The 21,657-nt window shown below is 40.5% G+C and overlaps 1 protein-coding gene and 3 long non-coding RNA genes across 20 annotated transcripts; 3 read left to right on the top strand and 1 right to left on the bottom strand.

Moving 5' to 3' along the window:
- Positions 1-226: 226 nt before the first annotated feature.
- LOC135091088 (major facilitator superfamily domain-containing protein 10-like) lies at positions 227-19,218 on the bottom strand. Of its 15 annotated transcripts, XR_010262263.1 has the most exons (10): positions 18,850-19,210; positions 15,144-15,267; positions 14,361-14,565; positions 13,369-13,542; positions 11,942-12,042; positions 11,310-11,469; positions 3,954-4,044; positions 3,253-3,390; positions 960-1,091; positions 227-734 (listed from the first exon to the last, which is right to left on the bottom strand). XR_010262263.1 is itself a non-coding variant. In XM_063988467.1 (4 exons), exons 2-4 carry the CDS (start codon positions 4,036-4,038, stop codon positions 1,072-1,074), a joined length of 243 nt encoding a protein of 80 aa, XP_063844537.1. In that variant the 5' UTR covers positions 4,039-4,044; positions 11,310-11,358; the 3' UTR covers positions 956-1,071. The 15 variants fall into 15 exon arrangements, 1 of the variants encoding a protein (XP_063844537.1); XR_010262264.1 differs by lacking the exon at positions 11,942-12,042 and having other exon boundaries at positions 18,850-19,208; XR_010262275.1 differs by lacking the exons at positions 227-734; positions 960-1,091 and adding an exon at positions 1,684-2,372 and having other exon boundaries at positions 11,942-12,047; positions 18,850-19,218.
- Positions 1,599-4,430, top strand: LOC135091110 (uncharacterized). Its single transcript, XR_010262332.1, has 2 exons — positions 1,599-1,705; positions 3,939-4,430. It is a non-coding gene; the product is annotated as an uncharacterized LOC135091110 (long non-coding RNA).
- Positions 8,119-9,871, top strand: LOC135091101 (uncharacterized). Its single transcript, XR_010262320.1, has 4 exons — positions 8,119-8,759; positions 8,838-8,994; positions 9,146-9,350; positions 9,697-9,871. It is a non-coding gene; the product is annotated as an uncharacterized LOC135091101 (long non-coding RNA).
- On the top strand, positions 18,301-21,409 carry LOC135091104 (uncharacterized). Of its 3 annotated transcripts, none has more exons than XR_010262324.1 (5): positions 18,301-18,396; positions 19,683-19,871; positions 19,950-20,106; positions 20,258-20,462; positions 20,967-21,409. It is a non-coding gene; the product is annotated as an uncharacterized LOC135091104 (long non-coding RNA). The 3 variants fall into 3 exon arrangements; XR_010262325.1 differs by having other exon boundaries at positions 20,809-20,967; XR_010262326.1 differs by lacking the exon at positions 18,301-18,396 and adding an exon at positions 18,409-18,544.
- Positions 21,410-21,657: the final 248 nt, after the last annotated feature.

The raw sequence follows: 21,657 nt of genomic DNA, 5'->3' as shown, positions 1-21,657 counted from the left end.
TTTTATATATATATATATATATATATATATATATATATATATATATATATATATATATATATATATATATATATATATATATATATATATATATACTTTAAAGTTTAAAGTTTCGGACTGGGGAGAATATACGTTGTCTGCCCACCAAGTACGTACTACAAGAAGAGGTTGAATGAGTCAAGTACTTTGATATCTCTGCGTTACACATGGTAAATAATTGACCAGCTATACAAATTTTTTATTATGGATATTTGGCATATAAATATGTACTATGAAAGTCTTAACACTACCTCTCCGAAACATCTGCAGGAACATTTACAAGTCGACATTCCAGAGCAGCGTATCCCATGCATTAATGCGGCTGGTGCCAGGATCCGGTCGCTTGAGTTATAATGAGTTACTCAAATCATTCCCCATTGATGATTCCTATTGGCGAGTATTATGCGTCTAAGGACTGGTTCCCTTGATCCAGAACATGCTTAGGTGAATGGCAGAGGCTGCCCGGTAGTGTGAAGTTTCTCCCGGGACGTGATTGATGCTGGGCAGGAGACAGGATAGAAGTCCTAATTGTAAGCATGTTTCCTTTCCGTAATGACATCTTGAAAACCTGAGGGCACGCAGGTGAAGGGAGCAGCAAGCGATTTATGACTGGCTACTGCAACTTCTTCCTTCTCTCCAGCATCACATCCATTGCCTTGCGACACTTTAGCGAACCCATTAGATTTTTCATTGACCTGAAATATGTTATTTTCGTTAGATATTATTATTATTATTATTATTATTATTATTATTATTATTATTATTATTATTATTATTATTATTATTAATTAATTAATTTATTTATTTATTTATCTATTTTTACTTTCTTTAAAGCTTGAGTTTATCTTTGAGCTGCAAGCCTGAACAAAACATCTTGCATTCAGCTAAAACACTTGATTCAACAAGCTGGTCTGACTGACCTTGGTCCTATCCTTGCTGCGGTAGGCCTTCGCGTAGAAATCTGCGAAGAGGACGAAGAAGATGACCGCCTGTCCACACAACCAGCGCACCAGAACAGGCACCACGGGAACGTCACACTCCACGAACGCCAGCTGCGGTACATGAGGTGTAAGATGAGCAAATATTTCAGTAGGAAAGACATTTGTACAACTCTAATACGTACGTACATCAGCGGTTGAAACAAATGCCCGCGAAAAAAATAAATAAATAAAATAAATAAAATAAAATAAATAAATAATAAATAAATAAATGAATAAATAAATAAATAAAAAGAAATAAAAACAAATAAAATAATTCTCTCTCTCTCTCTCTGATAATGTCTGTCACTGGCCGCAGTCTCCTCTATCTAGAATCCCATCAAGCAAGTAACAACCAGAGCAAGCCATCATCAGTAAGTGGGGAAGTGGCATCATTCGGCAAAACGTGACCAAGCCACGCCTAATAGCACGTTTGATTCCTACTGTTGCTTATTACGTGAGACCACAAGTATGTGGACAAGCATGTCATAATCCACAATCATTCTTACGTCTGCGGCTTAGCGTACCGACAAGGCGTGGAAGAAAACGATGGTGAACTGCGCCATCATTATCATCCTCATCATAGGAGACACAGACACACACACACCGTAAGCTCCCTACAAGACAGTAAACACAAAAATATGAGTGCAAAATGAAACTAGAGGAATATTAATCAACATTTTATTAAGGTAAGGTGAGTTTACACCCTGACAAGAGAGTTTGCACACTACAGCCTATTAGACTATCACTAGAACCATGAAAACACCCTTGAAAACCCTAATAACTTCCACTACGGCCTGTTAAATTTTAGAACCATAAAAACACCCTTGAAAACCGCAGTAACTTCCACTACAGCCTCTTAGACTATCACTGGAACCATGAAAACACCCTTGAAAACCCTAATAACTTCCACTACAGCCTGTTAAATTTTAGAACCATAAAAACACCCATGAAAACCGCAATAACTTCCACCACAGCCTCTTAAACTGTCACTGGAACCATGAAAACACCCTTGAAAACCCTAATAACTTCCACCACAGCCTCTTAAACTGTCACTGGAACCATGAAAAATAAAAGAACAAAAATAGATAATGATAGCCCAAAAGAAGGAACACGACAAAACACCGCCCAAAACTAGCCCAAAAGAAGGAACGTGACAAAAAACCGCCGAAAACTAGCCCAAACACCACATAAATAGCCCAACATCAGCCCAACATCCTTCCTCCTTAACCTGGCTAATATAAACAGGCTGAGAACGTGGCAGGGAGCTCAGTAGGCCTGCTGCATCACTAGCGGCAGCAGCCATGGAGAGGCTGTCTACAATATAGCACACTTCTGCCCACATTACCCAGAATCCTGCAGAGAAAGAGAGAGAGAGAGAGAGAGAGAGAGAGAGAGAGAGAGAGAGAGAGAGAGAGAGAGAGAGAGAGAGAGAGAGAGAGAGAGAGAGAGAGAGAGAGAGAGAGAGAGAGAGAGAGAGAGAGAGAGAGACCCAAACAACACAGACAACACAACAAAATACACCCAAACACACCAACACACACCTCTACACCCCCAAACACCCCCAAAACATTGTCCCACACACCCAAAGACACCTCTACACCCCCAAACACACCAAAAACACCCTTAAATATATCCATACACATCCAAACACCACCAAAACACCCTCAAACACACCCAAACACATCCAAAACACACACAAAACACAGCCAAACATACCAAAATACCCACAAACACATCCAAAACACCCCAAAACACACTAAAAACACACACAAAACACAGCTAAACACCCCAAAACACCCTAAAATACACCCAAAACACCCAAAAACACCCAAAAACACAGCCTCAGACTTCCAAACACACAAAACACACGCAAAAACACCCCAAAACACCCCCCAAACACACCAAAAACACACACAAAACACAGCAAAACACCCTAAAATACACCCAAAACACCCCAAAACACACCAAAAACACAGCTAAACATACCAAAACACCCAAAACACCCAAAAATACACCCAAAACACCCAAAAACACCCCAAAACACATCCAAAACACCTCAAAACACACCAAAAACACACACAAAACACAGCCAAACATACCAAAACACCCAAAACACCCAAAAATACACCCAAAACACCCTTAAAACACCCAAAAACACCCCAAAAACACCTCAAAACACACCAAAAAACACAAACAAAACACAGCTAAACACTCTCGAACAACACAAACAAACCTATTGATGTCACAACAGGTCCGAACGCCCTTGGAAGAGCCCCTGGTGACCTTCGAATGCCAAACAGGGTACCCTTGTGAGAGGCCGTGCCGTGACAGGAGGCGAGGGCAGTGAGGCAGGGCACCATCATAGAGGAACCTAAGAGAGGGGAGGGGGGGGGTGGTAAGCAGGGGGCTGGCAGGGGTGTTATGAAGTGTAAGGGGATAGACACACAGACAGACAAACAGGTAAGATACACAGGGTTTACTGAGGGTGTAGGGGAGAAACTGAGGGTGTAGGGGACAAACAGGGTAGTTTAATAAGATGCAGAGGTCAGATAGGGTGTATTTATGGTGTAAGGGTGGATAGCAGGGGTGTACTGAGGTGTAGGACAGAGAGAGGGAAAGAGAGAAAGAGAGAGAGTACAAGGTATCTCTTCGACCTACATTTAGATTGGTGTATACAAGCCTTACTTAATATATGTAGAGGTTTCTGAGCATATACCAGTATCTCTTATGGGTTTGTGTGTGTGTACCAGCCTTACCAAGTGTCTGTGTGTTTCTGAGTGTACACCAGTGTTTGTGTACAAGTTTACATGTGTACACCAGTCTTAGTAAGTATTTCAGTGTGTTTTTAAGTATATACCAGCATGAATTTTGTGTTTTTAAAAGTGTTTGAGTGTTTATTTAAATTATCTGCTATCCCAGCCCCTACAGACCCACCTATGGCATACAGCGTCAGTCCAGAGTACAGCCCCAGGTTGGTCTTGCTAGCCCCGATGAGGATGAAAGCAGGAGTCATCGTCATTAACCACTGTGGATGGTGAGGGTGGTAGAGGAGGCAGTGGTGGGTTTAATAATAGTGTTACTGATAAATCCTGTTGTTTTATATTGTAATTCTACACAGTAAAAATATAGATTTGAAAATATACTTTGTAAACCTCAGTAACTTCCACTACAGCCCATTAAACTAGAACCATGAAAACATCCTTGAAAACCCCAGTAACTTGCACTACAGCCTGTTAGACTAGAACCATAAAAACACCCTTGAAAACCCCAGTAACTTCCACTACACCCTGTTAAACAAAAACCATGAAAACACCCTTGAAAACCCCAGTAACTTCCACTACACCCTGTTAAACAAGAACCATGAAAAACACCCTTGAAAACCTCAGTAACTTCCACTACACCCTGTTAAACTCGAACCATGAAAACACCCTTGAAAACACACACACAGGCAACCCTTTCCCGGCCACACACACACACAAACCCTCTCCAACACACACACACACACACACACACACACACACACACACACACACACAAACCCCAGAACACACCATACCTAATTGGCAGTTGTTTTTTCAGTTCCAGTCTTAACACTTCGCATAAACCCTCTCTGTGTAATTGCCATGACCAGGCCCAGGAAGGAAAACTTGCGGTCCTGCGCCAACGAGTCGTAACTATGCTTGTGGTGGGTCGCGAAGATCAGCGTTAACTCCAGGCTGGAATACAGGAACAGGTAGAGGAAGTAAACTCGGCTAAGTTGTATTAATTTCATGCGTTCTACAGAGAGAGAGAAAGACAGATGTTTATGAATGAAGGGAGAGGAGGAGGAGGAGGAACGGGAGGTAGTGTGTGTGTGTGTGTGTGTGTGTGTGTGTGTGTGTGTGTGTGTGTGTGTGTGTGTGTGTGTGTGTGTGTGTGTGTGTGTGTCATATAACCATTTTATACTCAAGATAATAAAAGACAGCAAGCGTTTAATTATTAATTTTCCAACTTTCTTCGCTTGCCTAAACTTTCTTCCACACTGCTGGTGGTGATGGTGGTGGTCTTCCTGCTTCCCTATTTCGTCCCTCTACATTTGTATCTTAAAAGAAAAAAAGATCGTATTACTGAATCAACACCAATGAACACTTAACCTTACCTAACCTAAAGTGTACCTCTGTTTTTACCCTCTACCCATCACTACAACCTCCAGTACCTTCCCCTGCTAGGACTCCAACACCACAACACCTCGTACAGACCCAGACATCCCACACACGTGCATCTAGAAGCTTCATACATCACAACACACGCTATAACACCCCTGACACGCTTCTACTATCACAGTCCCCCCTTAAACACTCCAGAACCTTTTATTTTACCTCCAGCACACCACTTCTACCCTCAAAGACCCAGTACTTATCTGCAACATGCCTATAACATAACCAAAACACCTCAAAAGCAACTCCAACCACACTAAAACACCTTAAAACACCTTAAACACTCCTAAACGCACAAAAAACACCCTAAACACATCGAAAGTGCACCAAAATATCCCCAAACACACTTAAAATACTCCAAAACTCACCCAATTGACTTTAAACGCATCGAAAACACACCGTACCTACCCAAAACACACTCAAACTCATCCATAACATTCTAAAACACACTTAAAACATCCCAAAACACTGAAAACGGCCCAAAACACACTTAAAACACCCCAAAACACCCAGACTGACCTAAAATACCCACAAACGCACCCAAAATTCCCCGGTATTCACACAAAACACACCCAAACTCGTCCATAACATCCTAAAATACACTTGAAACATCACAAAACATTGAAAACAGTCCCAAACACACTTAAAGCACTCCTAAACAAGCCTAAGACACCGCAAAACACACCAGGAACGCTAAATATTGACTCAAACATCACCAAATCCCTAAAACACACACTTCAACACCCTTTCAACACCTCCAGACACACTGCAACACTCCCTAAACACCTCCAGACACACTCCAACACCTCTTAAACACACCAAATACACTGGAAGCACTGTCAGGGAAGACAAATACTACCAAGACAGACAGGGCAGCAGGGAAAATTAAGCTAAATATTGTTTTCTTATCATTTTTCTGTTTTACCACCTCCTCTATTCCTTCTCCCTTCCTCTTCCTCCTCTATTTCTCTTATTTTCTTACTCATTCTACTCTTATCTACACGTCTGAGTTTAGAAACACGTGGAAACACCAGGAAAACACTGCAAAGTACGATAATTATTACCGAGGAGACAGCGGAGCCGATCAAGGTCCCTGGTCCATGATGGCGGCCGTGACGTCACGGCAATTTTACGTACCGTAACGGATTTCATTTCGAAATTGACCCCTCGAAAAAATGGAGCTAGGCTGGAATGCCTTATATATTCTGACTTGACAAATACTTAAAATAATATTCACAATATTAAAAGAGCTTTAGCCTGAGTAGTATTTAAAAAATATCCAAATGAAATATGGAAAAAGTGTTGAAATATTCGGCACCATTTAAATCATTGAAAAGTCCACAACATTTGAATTTTTAGGAACGTAAAAATTTTTAAAAAATCTGAACTATCATCTTACACAATCAAAAGTGACCTGGAACAAGAAGTAAACAAATAAAACCGAAATTGTGTAAAAACCAAGTGTTGAACCTAAATACGATTAAAAACCACTGAAAAGTCCACCTATTTTCACTCAACAACAAGATAAAACACTTTAAAACATACAAACAATTTTTTCAAGCAATGAAAAGTTAGTTACAAGCTCAAATAGAGAGACAATAACACAAAAAGTGTTGTAATAACAACTTTTAACAGGACCATAAACCATTTTTAAAGTCCACTTATTTCTCTCAACAGGAACCAAAAAACAATTTAAAAATCATAAGCAATTTTTAGAAATACAAAAGACGTAGTTAGAACGTGAAATAAAAAATCAAGTTTGTCAAAATACTGCTAAAAAAACACCCCGCATTTTCGGCAAGCAACACAAAATTGAACACAACTCAACACAAGCCACGAAATTACTTCTAAAGCAAATAATTATTTTTATAAACCATAAAAAACATGCTATACCAGCAGAATAAAGAAGTTAAGAAAAAAATAAAAAAAATATTGGAACCCACAGGTTGAAGCAGGTTGGCAGAGGTAGCCAGGCATCATGGCGGCCCTTGTCAGTGGAGAGAACAGCCGCTATTTTGCCTGTTATTCTTCCATCGTAACTAAATGAGGCAATGGCAGATATATCTAGCTAGCGGATATGAAAGCCTAGTCATGTGGCTCCACTTAGTGACGTGTTAGGCTTACAATAAGTGAGAAATGAAGCAGATATTGGCGGACAAATGGGGAAGGCTGCCTCCACCTCAGCTGATAACATTAAGTGTATTTTTTTGACGTTTTTATAATTCCTGTCATGGTTAATTAGGAAGAGTTTTGTGGTGGAGGCTTGGAGCGCTTGTGGCACCGTGGAATGCTGGGTCACGTCAATATATTCCTAACCAGGTGCAAAAACATGAAATACGAGGCTCAACAATGAACAGTAAGGTTAACCACTGACCTGACAGCCCTGTGTTGTTGTTGTGGGTGACACGTAACAACACTATCACAGTTACCGCCTGTTACATCACACTGTGCAAATTAGCTGGCTGGACAAGTGGTGGGCGGGTTTCTTACCAATATTAGCCTTGGTGGCCCTGTAGGCACCTCCCTGTAGGCACCTCCAGGCAGGCACCAAGCTTGCACCAGCACACGCAGGCACCCACGGCCCTGTCACTGTCTTGTTCTGCCAAAATACATTCAATGAAGCCACAGTTTATGGCACCCTTTGAACACAGTGCCTTTCTGTGTTACGTCTGGTGCTGTGTTGTCCTCCCTTGGCCTGCTCTGCACAGTACGGACACAAACCTATCCACAACACACTTTTACCTTTCAATAACAACCACCAACTTATTTTATATTATACTAAACTAATGGAAAATTAAATATAAAGAATTATAAGCGTGTAAAAATAAATCTCAGGCCATTATAACTGTAATTGTCAAAGTATCTAGATGTTACTGATTGAAGCGCCAAATTCAAACTGGTCCTTGCGGGTCTTACACTGCAATGTCTCGTCCCTTGTGTGGCGTAATGTGAAATCATTGAAAAGCTTGTGTGAATTGAAGGCTTGGCTTAATACTGTGTTATATCTCAGCTTATCATTATTAAGTATTTACCATTTGACGTTAAAAAACAACAATACTTCACAGAGATATCCAAGTATAACAGAGGCTTCCATACTGTAGCTAATGATCAACAGAGAATTACCAGCCTTTCTCTGTGTGTCAAGGAGAGCCCTTAGGGAAACGTTCGTGTGCGTGTGTGTGTGTGTGTGTGTGTGTGGTATGGAAAGATATAATTGCTTAAGTACAGCCTCTCTCTCTCTCTCTCTCTCTCTCTCTCTACGTATTTTGCCTGTCTGCCCTCGTGTGTGTGTGTGTGTGTGTGTGTGTGTGTGTATCTCATTTATTTATTTAAGTTATTTTTCTTCTTCACGCAGATAGTAATTGACGAACACAACACACCATGTGGAGAGAAGCAAGGTGTGGAGTACCCAAACCTCTCACAGTCCATGCTAGTAGACTCACCCTGCATGTGGAGATCTCCCAAAATGCACGGAGGTTATTCCAGAGCTGCAGGACAGAGTACTTGAGGCCATTGGTGAACAGAAAGCTGAGGTTGAACAAAGGTAGAGTAAAGATTACACTGACATTTGGGACATTGACATTGTTTGTTACCAGTATTATATTGATTCCTTTTATTTCAGCCAAGAATTGATAGCTGCCCAAGGTGTAAGCAAGATTCACAATGATGAGGTCATTGTGACGTGTGCAATGTGTCCACTGGTCTTGGCCTTCCTGACCAAGGCAGCCACACAAAGGAAATTCCACGTTATTGTTGCCGAACGTGCCCCTAAATATGATGTAAGGTGTTTTATGCGTCTCTTTCACGTCATCGTGTCTGATGTGCACAATACATAACACAGGGACTGCCACATGTAGGGGTGATGGCTTCTTGCAGCTTCCTTTATTTTATTATGTTCTTATGTTCTCAATACATCTTTTACTTGTGCAGGGTCACCCAGTGGCAAAAGCTTTATGTACTGCTGGAATTGAGACAACATTAATTCAAGACTCTGCAGTGTTCCCCATCATGTCACGTGTCAACAAGGTCATCAAAGGTCATCGTTGGCACCGAGACGGTGGTGACCAACGGAGGCATTGAGACCTTTGTTGGTGCAGCCTCTCTTGCCTCACCACCAAAGTTTTATTCTGTTCCAGTAAGTTTTATTTGTTAGTCATTATCCTGATACCTCTTTCAGTGGGGCAGTATTTGAAACATATTTACTGTTGCAAATTGAACAGGGAAGGCATCACAAAAGTACATACCATTTTATTCTCACAGAAATTCTTGATTCCAGTTTTTGATACATTCCTTTTCCACATGTTTATTTCATGTAGGTGGATATACATTCCTCGTGTTGAGTGTTGGATGGTCCTTTCTCAAACCTCAACCTGTTGTTGTCTCATGTGGAGCTAGATACTATCAGATCAGTACCTATATAATATTGAAAATCATGGCATGAATTGTGCATTTTGCTTATTGTCACAAATCTTCATTTTCAGCTGTATGTGTGCACTCCCACATACAAATTTAGCTTGATGGGCTGTGAAGAAATAAGCCACCAAACCACCACTTCTATTATCCCAGAGGGAACAAAGTTTTGGCCGTCTGTAAATACTGCGCTGACTCAGCTAGATTACGTTCCTCCAGAAAATGTCACCAGTTTGATAACTAACAAGTGAGTTTGTGTTGTTCATATGACTGTGTGGTCCTTTCAAGGTGTGATGTTGGGGGTTCATTTAATTTTTTCATTTGCTTTCCTTGTTGGGCCTGGGCTGACCTCAGGAGACATCAGTATTTGTCAGCTTTATGCACAAACTGTTATTTAGCACTGTACTTCATCTCCCAGTAAAACTTCTGATCCTAAATGCATCAAATGAAAGGCCTTTTGGATGGTTGTACACTAAAAATAATGTAAAAATGCCTATAAACAACTATCCCTGCATTAAAAACCTTTCATCATAAAATTACACACAAGATACTCAACCAGTGCATGAATGTTCAAGCGGTACCATTTGCTCCCTTCTGCACTGCACAGCTTGCAGCAACACTTCTGGCGCTGCATAGTGAACAGTGAAGCACGGTGTCTTCGTGCTGCCATCCTTTTCCTTGTCAGGCATCAAATGTGCAAACCCAAAATCCACAATCTTAATAACTGAATCTTCAGAAGAATCCTTGAACAAGAGATTCCGTGAAAAGATGTTTAGATTAGAATGGCCTCGGAGAAGGATAATATCTGAATGGAATAAATTCATACTTTTTATTATAAAGGCCATACAAATGATGGAGATCAATAATATTCCATGCAATAAATTCTTTAAAATAAGCAGATGGAAAATCAATGCAAAAAAACTTCCTTTTTTTACCTTTCCTTTCTTTTCTTTTCTGTCTATCCTCAACACCAACCCTTTTCACCCCTGTCTGGCTTTAGGTCTCCGTGAACACTGATGCTTTTCCTGTGCACGTAGTGAACTGCTGACACCAGGTTCCTCACGACGACCGAAGCCCGAGGCGAGCCTCTGTGAACCTCTCGTGTTTCCTGATCCTCTGAGGCAGCCAGCTCTCCACCTCCAAGGAGCTGCATCACAATGTAGGTGTGTGCCTGTGAAACCAACATGAATTAGATACAGGCATACAATGATTAAATGCAAGGAAAAGAAAATAATATGATCTTAAACTAATTGTTACTTAAACTGTTACTGATAAATCCTGTTGTTTTATATTGTAATTCTACACAGTAAACCTCAGTAACTTCCACTACAGCCCATTAAACTAGAACCATGAAAACATCCTTGAAAACCCCAGTAACTTGCACTACAGCCTGTTAGACTAGAACCATGAAAACACCCTTGAAAACCCCAGTAACTTCCACTACACCCTGTTAAACAAAAACCATGAAAACACCCTTGAAAACCCCAGTAACATCCACTACACCCTGTTAAACAAGAACCAAGAAAAACACCCTTGAAAACCTCAGTAACTTCCACTACACCCTGTTAAACTCGAACCATGAAAACACCCTTGAAAACACACACACAGGCAACCCTTTCCCGGCCACACACACACACAAACCCTCTCCAACACACACACACACACACCCCAGAACACACCATACCTAATTGGCAGTTGCTTTTTCAGTTCCAGTCTTAACACTTCGCATAAACCCTCTCTGTGTAATTGCCATGACCAGGCCCAGGAAGGAAAACTTGCGGTCCTGCGCCAACGAGTCGTAACTATGCTTGTGGTGGGTCGCGAAGATCAGCGTTAACTCCAGGCTGGAATACAGGAACAGGTAGAGGAAGTAAACTCGGCTAAGTTGTATTAATTTCATGTGTTCTACAGAGAGAGAGAAAGACAGATGTTTATGAATGAAGGGAGAGGAAGAGGAGGAGGAACGGGAGGTAGTGTGTGTGTGTGTGTGTGTGTGTGTGTGTGTGTGTGTGTGTGTGTGTGTGTGTGTGTGTGTGTGTGTGTGTGTGTGTGTGTGTGTGTGTGTGTGTGTGTGTGTGTGTATGAATGAAGGGAGAGGAGGAGGAGGAAGAACAGGAGGTGGTGTGTGTGTGTGTGTGTGTGTGTGTGTGTGTGTGTGTGTGTGTGTGTGTGTGTGTGTGTGTGTATGTGTGTGTGTGTGTTTCAGGAGTAAACATAAGGGAATATTTGCTAGTACACACACACACACACACACACACACACAATACTACAAACACGAACAAACACACAATACTGAACATACAAACACACACACACCTTCTCTGCCCAGGCCCTTGACACAGCTGACGGAGAACAGAGCCCTAGGATTGATCACCTCCCAAGCCTCGGTCAAACTGGCACCGATGTCCCTCCTCCTTCTGCCCTGCGGTGGAAGAACAAGACACAAATCTGACTCACACACGACGAGGCAACAGCGAACGTAAACAAACAGTGTTGCCAACTCAGGGAAAGGGAGTTTTACTGTACAAGGGATAAAATACAAGTGAATCACCATGGAAACACCCTTTGAAAACCCACAGTAACTTCCACTACAGCCTTGATAACACTACTTACCCTAGATCACCCCCAAACACCCCTATATAACCCTGAAACACCGCCAAGACACCATTAAACACCCCAAAACAAACTATTTACCTCAAAACACTTGCAAAACACTCCCAAAACAAAATTAAACACCCCAAAACACACTATTTACCTCAAAACACTTGCAAAACACTCAAAACACCATTAAACACCCCAAAACACACTATTTACCTCAAAAACTTGCAAAACACTCCCAAAACACCATTAAACACCCAAAAACAGACAATTTACCTCAAAACACTTGAAAAAACACCCCCAAAACACCTCCAAAACCCCAATAATACCCAAAAAAAGACAATTTACCTCAAAACACTTGAAAAAACACCTCCAAAACCCCCATAATACCCAAAAAAGACAATTTACCTCAAAACACTTGCAAAAACACCCTCAAAACATCTCCAAAACCCAAAAAATACCCAAAAAAGACAATTTACCTCAAAACACTTGCAAAAACACCCCCAAAACACCTCCAAAACCCCAATAATACCCAAAAAAACAGACAAAAACAGACAAATATACCCAAAAACAGACAATTTACCTCAAAACACTTGAAAAAACACCCCAAAACACCTCCAAAACACCCCAAAATATCTCAAAACATTCCTAAACACACAAACAGGAGTGTAATGAATTAATAAGTGAAAGAAAGCAAGAGAATGTAAACAAACAGATGATAATGAAAAGAAAAGTGATTTAAATGAGATTGTTAAGATGTTTTGATGGTTTATGGTAAGGAAAATGAGAGAAAGGGTTTCTAATGAATAGAAAGGGTTTGTAATGATGACAGAAAGGAAGGAATAAGAGGGAAAAGTAAAGAAATGAGGAAAGGAAAGAGAAAATGATGCTTTACTCACAATGCACCTCTCTTTAACAACATTCAGAGACACAAGGAAATACAAACAAATTACAAAATAAGCAAAGAAAGAAAAAATGAAAGGAAAAAAAAAATAAGCAAAAATTATACAAAAACAAAAAAAATATACATAATAAAAAAAAAAAATGAGAGACACACACACACACACACACACACACACACACACACACACACACACAGACACACACACACACACACACACACACACACACACACACACACACACCTCAGGCAGCGATTCCTGGAAGAAGACAGCAAAGAATATTATGTTAGCCACAGTGAGAGTGCGTGCGTAGACAGCCGAGGCCGCGAACCACCCAGTACTTCCCCAGCGGGAGAACGCAGCCCCCACAGTGTGCCCGACGGTGAAGCCTATGCTGAATGTCACGCCAATCAGTGCCTGTGGGTTGAGGAGAGGTTAGGAGAGGGTAGGCTGGTTAGGTTAGGTTAGGACACACCGACAACACACCACAATATAAATAAGAAATAAAATAATGCATAAGAAAATAAAAAGTTAAAAAAAAGTAAACTAACAATATATTTTAAACTACCACAACACCTTTAAACACCCTCAAGATACTCCAAAACACCCAGAAACACTCCAAAAACATACCAAAACACTCTCAAAATAACCCAAAACACACCAAAACATCCCAAAATACCCCAAAACACTCCAAAAACACACCAAAACACCTTCAAAATACCCCAAAACACCCCAAAACACTACAAACACATCCCAAAACACTCCAAAAACACACCAAAATACTCCAAAAATACTCCTAAACATCTCAAAACACATCAAAACATTCCAAAAACATCCCAAAACACTTTAAAACACACCAAAAATCCCAAAACACCTCCACAACACCACAAAACACTTCAAAACACCCCTTAACCACCCCAAAACACATCAAAACACTTCACAACACACCAAAAACACCCCAAAACACTCCAAAAACACCCCAAAACACCCCAAAAACACCTGAAGACTCCCTCAGAACACTGAAATAGAATAAAACACAAAATAACAATAATAAAGAAAACAAGCTGCAATATTGAACAGCAGGAACACAAACAAACACACACACACCCTGTAAACAAACAAACAAACAAAAAATAAATAAATAGATAATAGGATAAAAAATTTGAAAAAATAATAATAAAAACAAGCTAAAAATATATAAACCAATACAAAACACAACAAACCCACTCAATTACCAAACAAAACAGAATGGAACCTCGCAGCGAAACCGATGATATGCTGGTAATAAGTCACACAGGAGAGCTGAGAGGAATACAAGCCGCTGGTGTTGTGCTTGGAGTAACAGTCGAGGAGAGCAGGACACACGGGCAGCACCACCTTCAAGCCGAGCAGGTCCAGGATCAGACTGCCGAATAACACCTTGCTTGTCCGTGCGTTCCTCTGTGGGTGTTAGGTTAGGTTAGGTTACGTTAGGTTAAGTGAGGTTAGGTTATGTTAGGTTAAGTGAGGTTAGGTTAAGTGAGGTTAGGTTAGGTTAGGTTAAGTTACGTTAGGTTAGGTTAAGTGAGGTTAAGTGAGGTTAGGTTAAGTTAGGTTAGGTTAAGTTAAGTTAGGTTAGGTTAGGTTAAAAGAGGTTAGGTTAAAAGAGGTTAGGTTAAGTTAGGTTAAGTTAGGTTAAGTTAAGTTAAGTTAAAAGAGGTTAGGCTAAGTTATGTTAGGTTAAGTTAGCTTATGTTAGGTTAGGTTAAGTGAGGTCTTTTTTATCTTTTATTTTTTCTCAGTATTTTTTTCTTATTGTACTTAGTTCCCTTTGACCAGTGTCCCTCCTATATATACAAAAAATAAAACAAAATAAATAAATAAATAAATAAAGTAAAACAAGAACATTTTTACGACTTTAAATCATTTTCCCGACACACTTGTGCATGGAGGCAGTGTTGCACGAGTGTTGAGTGACAAATATTGCATCTCAGCTTAGCAACACACACCAACACACACCAACACAACACCCTGCTCACCTTCTCCTTGATGTCCGCAGCCTGTACTGCCCCTCTGTCCCTGCCGTCCACCTCACCACCACTGCCGCCGCCACCGCCATCGCTGCCACAAACTTGCTTGCCGGATCGGAGGGTTGCCGTTGCTCTGAAAGTTACATTAGGTTTGGTTAAGTGGGGCCGTGGGAAGAGGATGTAGATTAGGTTAGGTTTGGTTAGGCTAGGTTATGTTAAGTTTGGCTAGGTTTCTTTAGGTTAGGTTAGGTGAGGTTAGGTTAGGTTAGGTAAGGCTTGGCTAGGTTAGGCTTGCTTAGGTAAGGTTTGGCTAGGCTAGGTTAGGTTAGGTTAGGTTAGGTAAGGCTTGGCTAGGTTAGGCTTGCTTAGGTAAGGTTTGGCTAGGTTAGGTTAGGTTAGGTTAGGCTAGGTTAGGTAAGGCTTGGCTAGGTTAGGCTTGCTTAGGTAAGGTTTGGCTAGGTTAGAATTGCTTAGGTTAGGTTAGGTAAAGTTTGGTTAGGCCAGCTTGGGATTAAGACACGAGATAGCCAGTCTTGGGGAGGAGGAAGCACCAGACACAAGTTAGGGTAGGCTTCTTTGGGTTAGGCTTGGTTTGATTAGGGTCAGCTGAGGAGTGTGAAGCTCCACCACGTTTGGTTAAATTTGAGGTAATATTTTAGTCATTTTCTCTCTCACCACCAAAATTTTCCCACTGTGTAAACTTTGTTAATATTTTTTATCTGAAGGCTACAAAACACATCACTCGCTTTCCATCCCAGACCCCTAAACACCACCCCTTTCTTCCTTCCTTAGCATCAGCCAGCCAGCCTCTTTGGACTTAAATGAAGGAAACTTTTAAACACGTAGATATAATATAACATTTTCTTCTTCACACACACACACACACACACACACACACACACACACACTGCTTCCGTGACGTGGGACAGTGAGGAAGAGCGAGAAAGAGTTTTATCACCAGCTGGAAGGAAACTACCGCTTTGTTTACATCTGACAAGAGAAAACGCGGCTGTCACTTCTGTCAACGGGTAACTAATACAAAGCTTAGAGAGAGAGAGAGAGAGAGAGAGAGAGAGAGAGAGAGAGAGAGAGAGAGAGAGAGAGAGAGAGAGAGAGAGAGAGAGAGAGAGAGAGAGAGATTGTCATATAACCATTTTATACTCAAGATAATAAAAGACAGCAAGCGTTTAATTATTCACTTTTCAACTTTCCCCGCTTGTCTCTAACCTTTTTTCCACTGTGCTGGTGGTGGTGGTGATGGTGGTGGTGGTCACACACTTGCATCTAGTAGTTTCATATATCACAACACGCGCTATAACACCCCTGACACGCTTCTACTATCAGAGCCTCTCTCAAAAACACTCCAGAATCTTTTATTTTACCTCAAGCACACCACTTCTACCCTCAAAGACCCCATTCTTACCTGCAACATGCCTATAACATAACTAAAACACCTCAAAAGCAAGTCCAATCACACTAAAACACCTTAAAACACCTTAAACATACCCAGAACATTCCTAAACGCACAAAAAAACAACCTAAACACATCGAAAGTGCACCAAAATATCCCCAAACACACTTAAAATACTCCAAAACTCACCCAAATTGACTTAAAACGCATCCAAAACACACCGTACCAACCCAAAACACACTCAAACTCATCCATAACATCCCAAAACACACTTAAAACATCCCAAAACGCTGAAAACGGCCCAAAACACACTTAAAACACCCCAAAACACAACCAGACTGACCTAAAATACCCAAAAATACCCACAAACGCAGACACAACTCACCCATATCCACACAAAACACACCCAAACTCATCCATAACATCCCAAAATACACTTGAAACATCTCAAAACATTGAAAACAGTCCAAAGCACACTTAAAGCACTCCTAAACAAGCCTAAGACACCCCAAAACACACCAGGAACGCTAAATATTGACTCAAACATCACCAAATCCCTAAAACACACACACCAACACCCCCTAAACACCTCCAGACACACTCCAACACTCCCTAAACACGCCAAATACACTGGAAGCACTGTCAAGGAAGACAAATACTACAAAGACAGACAGGGCAGCAGGGAAAATTAACCTAAATATTGTTTTCTTAGCATTTTTCTGTTTTACCACCTCCTCTATTCCTTCTCCCTTCATCTTCCTCCTCTATTTCTCTTATTTTCTTACTCATTCTACTCTTATCTACACGTCTGAGTCTAGAAACACGTGGAAACACCAGGAAAACACTGCAAAATACGATAAATATTACCGAGGAGACAGCGGAGCCGATCAAGGTCCCGGGTCCATGATGGCGGCCGTGACGTCACGGCAATTTTACGTACCGTAACGGATTTCATTTCGAAATTGACCCCTCGAAAAAATGGAGCTAGGCTGGAATGCCTTATATATTCTGACTTGACAAATACTTAAACTAATATTCACAATATTAAAACAGCTCCAGCCTGAGTAGTATTTAAAAAATATCCAAATGAAATATGGAAAAAGTGTTGAAATATTCGGCCCCATTTAAATCATTGAAAAGTCCCCAACATTTGAATTTTCAGGAACGTAAAAATTTTTAAAAAATCTGAACTATCATCTTACACCATCAAAAGTTACCTGGAACAAGAAGTAAACAAATAAAACCGAAATTGTGTAAAAAACAAGTGTTGGAACCTAAATACGATTAAAAACCACTGAAAATTCCTCCCATTTTCACTCAACAACAAGATAAAACACTTTAAAACATACGAACTATTTTTTCAAGCAATGAAAAGTTAGTTACAAGCTGAAATAGAGAGACAATAACATAAAAAGTGTTGTAATAACAACTTTTAACAGGACCATAAACCATTTTTAAAGTCCACTTATTTCTCTCAACAGGAACGAAGAAACATTTTAAAAATCATAAGCAATTTTTAGAAACACAAAAGACGTAATTAGAGCGTGAAATAAAAAAAGAAGTTTGTCAAAATACTGCCAAAAAAACTCCCCACATTTTCGTAAAGCAACACAAAATTGAACACAACTCAACACAAGCAACGAAAACACTTCTAAAGCAAATAATTATTTTCATAAACCATAAAAACATGCTATACGAGCAGAATAAAGAAGTTAAGAAAAATACCAAAAAAATTTTGAAACACACAGGATGAATCAGGTTGGCAGAGGTAGCCAGGCATCATGGCGGCCCTTGACAGTGGAGAGAACGGCCGCTATTTTGCCTGTTATTTTTCCATCGTAACTAATTGAGGCAATGGCAGATATATCTAGCTAGCGGATATGAAAGCCTAGTCATGGGGCTCCACTTAGTGACGTGTTAGGCTTACAATAAGTGAGAAATGAAGCAGATATTGGCGGACAAATGGGGAAGGCTGCCTCCACCTCAGCTGATAACATTAGTAAAGTTATTTTTTTTTTTACGTCTTTATAATTCCTGTCATGGTTAATTAGTAAGAGTTTTGTGGTGGAGGCTTGGAGCGCTTGTGGCACCGTGGAATGCTGAGTCACATCAATATATTCCTAACGAGGTGCAAAAAACATGAAATACCAGGCTTAACAATAAATAAACAGTAAGGTTAACCACTGACCTGACAGCCCTGTGTTGTTGTTGTGGGTGACATGTAACAACACTATCATATTTACCGCCTATTACATCAGACTGTGCAAATTACCTGGCTGGACAAGTGGTGGGCCGGTTTCTTACCAATATTAGCCTTGGTGGCACTGCAGGCACCAAGCTTGCACCAGCACACGCAGGCAGCCACCACGGCCCCTGTCACTGTCTTGTTCTGCGAAAATACGTTAAATAAAGCAGCAGTTTATAGCACCCTTTAAACATAGTGCCTTGTGTCTGACGTCTGGTACTGTGTCGTCCCTCCCAGCCTGCTCCGCACAATACGCAAGCAAAACTATCCACAAGACACTTTTACCTTTCAATAACAAGCACCAACTTCTTTTATATTATACTAAACTAATAGAAAATTAAATGTAAAAAATTATAAGCGCGTAAAAATAAATCTCAGGCCATTATAACTGTAATTGTCAAAGTATCTAGACATTACTGATTGAAGCGCCAAATTCAAACTGGTCCCGGCGGGTCTTCCACTGCAATGTCTCGTCCCTTGTGTGGCGTAATGTGAAATCATTGAAAAGCTTGTGTGAATTGAAGGCTTGGCTTAATACTGTGTTATATCTCAGCTTATCATTATTAAGTATTTACCATTTGACGTTAAAAAACAACAATACTTCACAGAGATATCCAAGTATAACAGAGGCTTCCATACTGTAGCTAATGATCAACAGAGAATTACCAGCCTTTCTCTGTGTGTCAAGGAGAGCCCTTAGGGAAACGTTCGTGTGCGTGTGTGTGTGTGTGTGTGTGTGGTATGGAAAGATATAATTGCTTAAGTACAGCCTCTCTCTCTCTCTCTCTCTCTCTCTCTCTCTCTCTCCGTATTTTGCCTGTCTGCCCTCGTGTGTGTGTGTGTGTGTGTGTATCTCATTTATTTATTTAAGTTATTTTTCTTCTTCACGCAGATAGTAATTGACGAACACAACACACCACGTGGAGAGAAGCAAGGTGTGGAGTACCCAAGCCTCTCACAGTCCATGCTAGTAGACTCACCCTGCATGTGGAGATCTCCCAAAATGCACGGAGGTTATTCCAGAGCTGCAGGACAGAGTACTTGAGGCCATTGGTGAACAGAAAGCTGAGGTTGAACAAAGGTAGAGTAAAGATTACACTGACATTTGGGACATTGACATTGTTTGTTACCAGTATTATATTGATTCCTTTTATTTCAGCCAAGAATTGATAGCTGCCCAAGGTGTAAGCAAGATTCACAATGATGAGGTCATTGTGACGTGTGCAATGTGTCCACTGGTCTTGGCCTTCCTGACCAAGGCAGCCACACAAAGGAAATTCCACGTTATTGTTGCTGAACGTGCCCCTAAATATGATGTAAGGTGTTTTATGCGTCTCTTTCACGTCATCGTGTCTGATGTGCACAATACATAACACAGGGACTGCCACATGTAGGGGTGATGGCTTCTTGCAGCTTCCTTTATTTTATTATGTTCTTATGTTCTCAATACATCTTTTACTTGTGCAGGGTCACCCAGTGGCAAAAGCTTTATGTACTGCTGGAATTGAGACAACATTAATTCAAGACTCTGCAGTGTTCCCCATCATGTCACGTGTCAACAAGGTCATCAAAGGTCATCGTTGGCACCGAGACGGTGGTGACCAACGGAGGCATTGAGACCTTTGTTGGTGCAGCCTCTCTTGCCTCACCACCAAAGTTTTATTCTGTTCCAGTAAGTTTTATTTGTTAGTCATTATCCTGATACCTCTTTCAGTGGGGCAGTATTTGAAACATATTTACTGTTGCAAATTGAACAGGGAAGGTATCACAAAAGTACATACCATTTTATTCTCACAGAAATTCTTGATTCCAGTTTTTGATACATTCCTTTTCCACATGTTTATTTCATGTAGGTGGATATACATTCCTCGTGTTGAGTGTTGGATGGTCCTTTCTCAAACCTCAACCTGTTGTTGTCTCATGTGGAGCTAGATACTATCAGATCAGTACCTATATAATATTGAAAATCATGGCATGAATTGTGCATTTTGCTTATTGTCACAAATCTTCATTTTCAGCTGTATGTGTGCACTCCCACATACAAATTTAGCTTGATGGGCTGTGAAGAAATGTGATGCCGGATAAGAGGGATTTTACTGTACCCTGTTTATCTTGCACATCTACTCACTTAGCTTTAAATAATGGCTGCTGACCATTTAAATCTCTTTTATTTCAGTCGAGGTACTGCACCATCCTACGTGTACCGGCAGCTTAGCGAACTGTACCGTCCCACTTCTTGTGATCTCTAAGGTAACAGCTTTAATCCTTGCAAATAAGGAATAAGAGAAAAGAGACACACCTGCCATTTGTACTGTTATGCTGTAGTGTTCTGTCATTTTTTTTCCTCTTTTATCCTAGAACCATTTTTGGTCATTCATGTTTCTAAAAATTATTATACAAAAATGTTGAGCTTAATATGTTTGGTGTAGCTTTTTGTAACATGTGTTATTGTTAATGTGTGTGGTTCCCCTCAGGAAGAATGTTGCAGTATTAGCAGTAATGTTACAGCCAATGGAAGTGTCTGTATTGTGCTTTGGTGGGAGGTTAATTTGATGTATTTTTAGAGTTGTGCAGGATATTATAGCAAGCCCTCAAAATAAAGAAAATAACTATAGAAAACACTCCTTGTATTGAAAACACCACTGCAGAGAAATCTCTAATGAAACAGGAAACCCTACATTCAGTACTGTGTGGTTGTTGCAGTAACACTGAGCTAAATGCCTTTTGGATGGTTGTACACTAAAAATAATGTAAAAATGCCTATAAACAACTGTCCCTGCATTAAAAACCTTTCATCATAAAATTACACACAAGATACTCAACCAGTGCATGAATGTTCAAGCGGTACCATTTGCTCCCTTCTGCAC

Source organism: Scylla paramamosain, chromosome 36 (assembly GCF_035594125.1).
Source record: "Scylla paramamosain isolate STU-SP2022 chromosome 36, ASM3559412v1, whole genome shotgun sequence".
NCBI lineage: Eukaryota > Metazoa > Arthropoda > Malacostraca > Decapoda > Portunidae > Scylla > Scylla paramamosain.
This window is presented reverse-complemented; position numbering and strand designations above follow the sequence as displayed.

Coding starts and splice junctions, on each gene's coding strand:
- LOC135091088 (XM_063988467.1), bottom strand. CDS start 4,038: ATGACGATGACTCCTGCTTTCATCCTCATCGGGGCTAGCAAGACCAAC. Junction 3,391..3,953: donor ACTGACGCTGTATGCCATAG/GTGGGTCTGTAG, acceptor CCCCTCTCTTAG/GTTCCTCTATGATGGTGCCC. Junction 1,092..3,252: donor ACCTGTTGTGACATCAATAG/GTTTGTTTGTGT, acceptor CATGTACCGCAG/CTGGCGTTCGTGGAGTGTGA.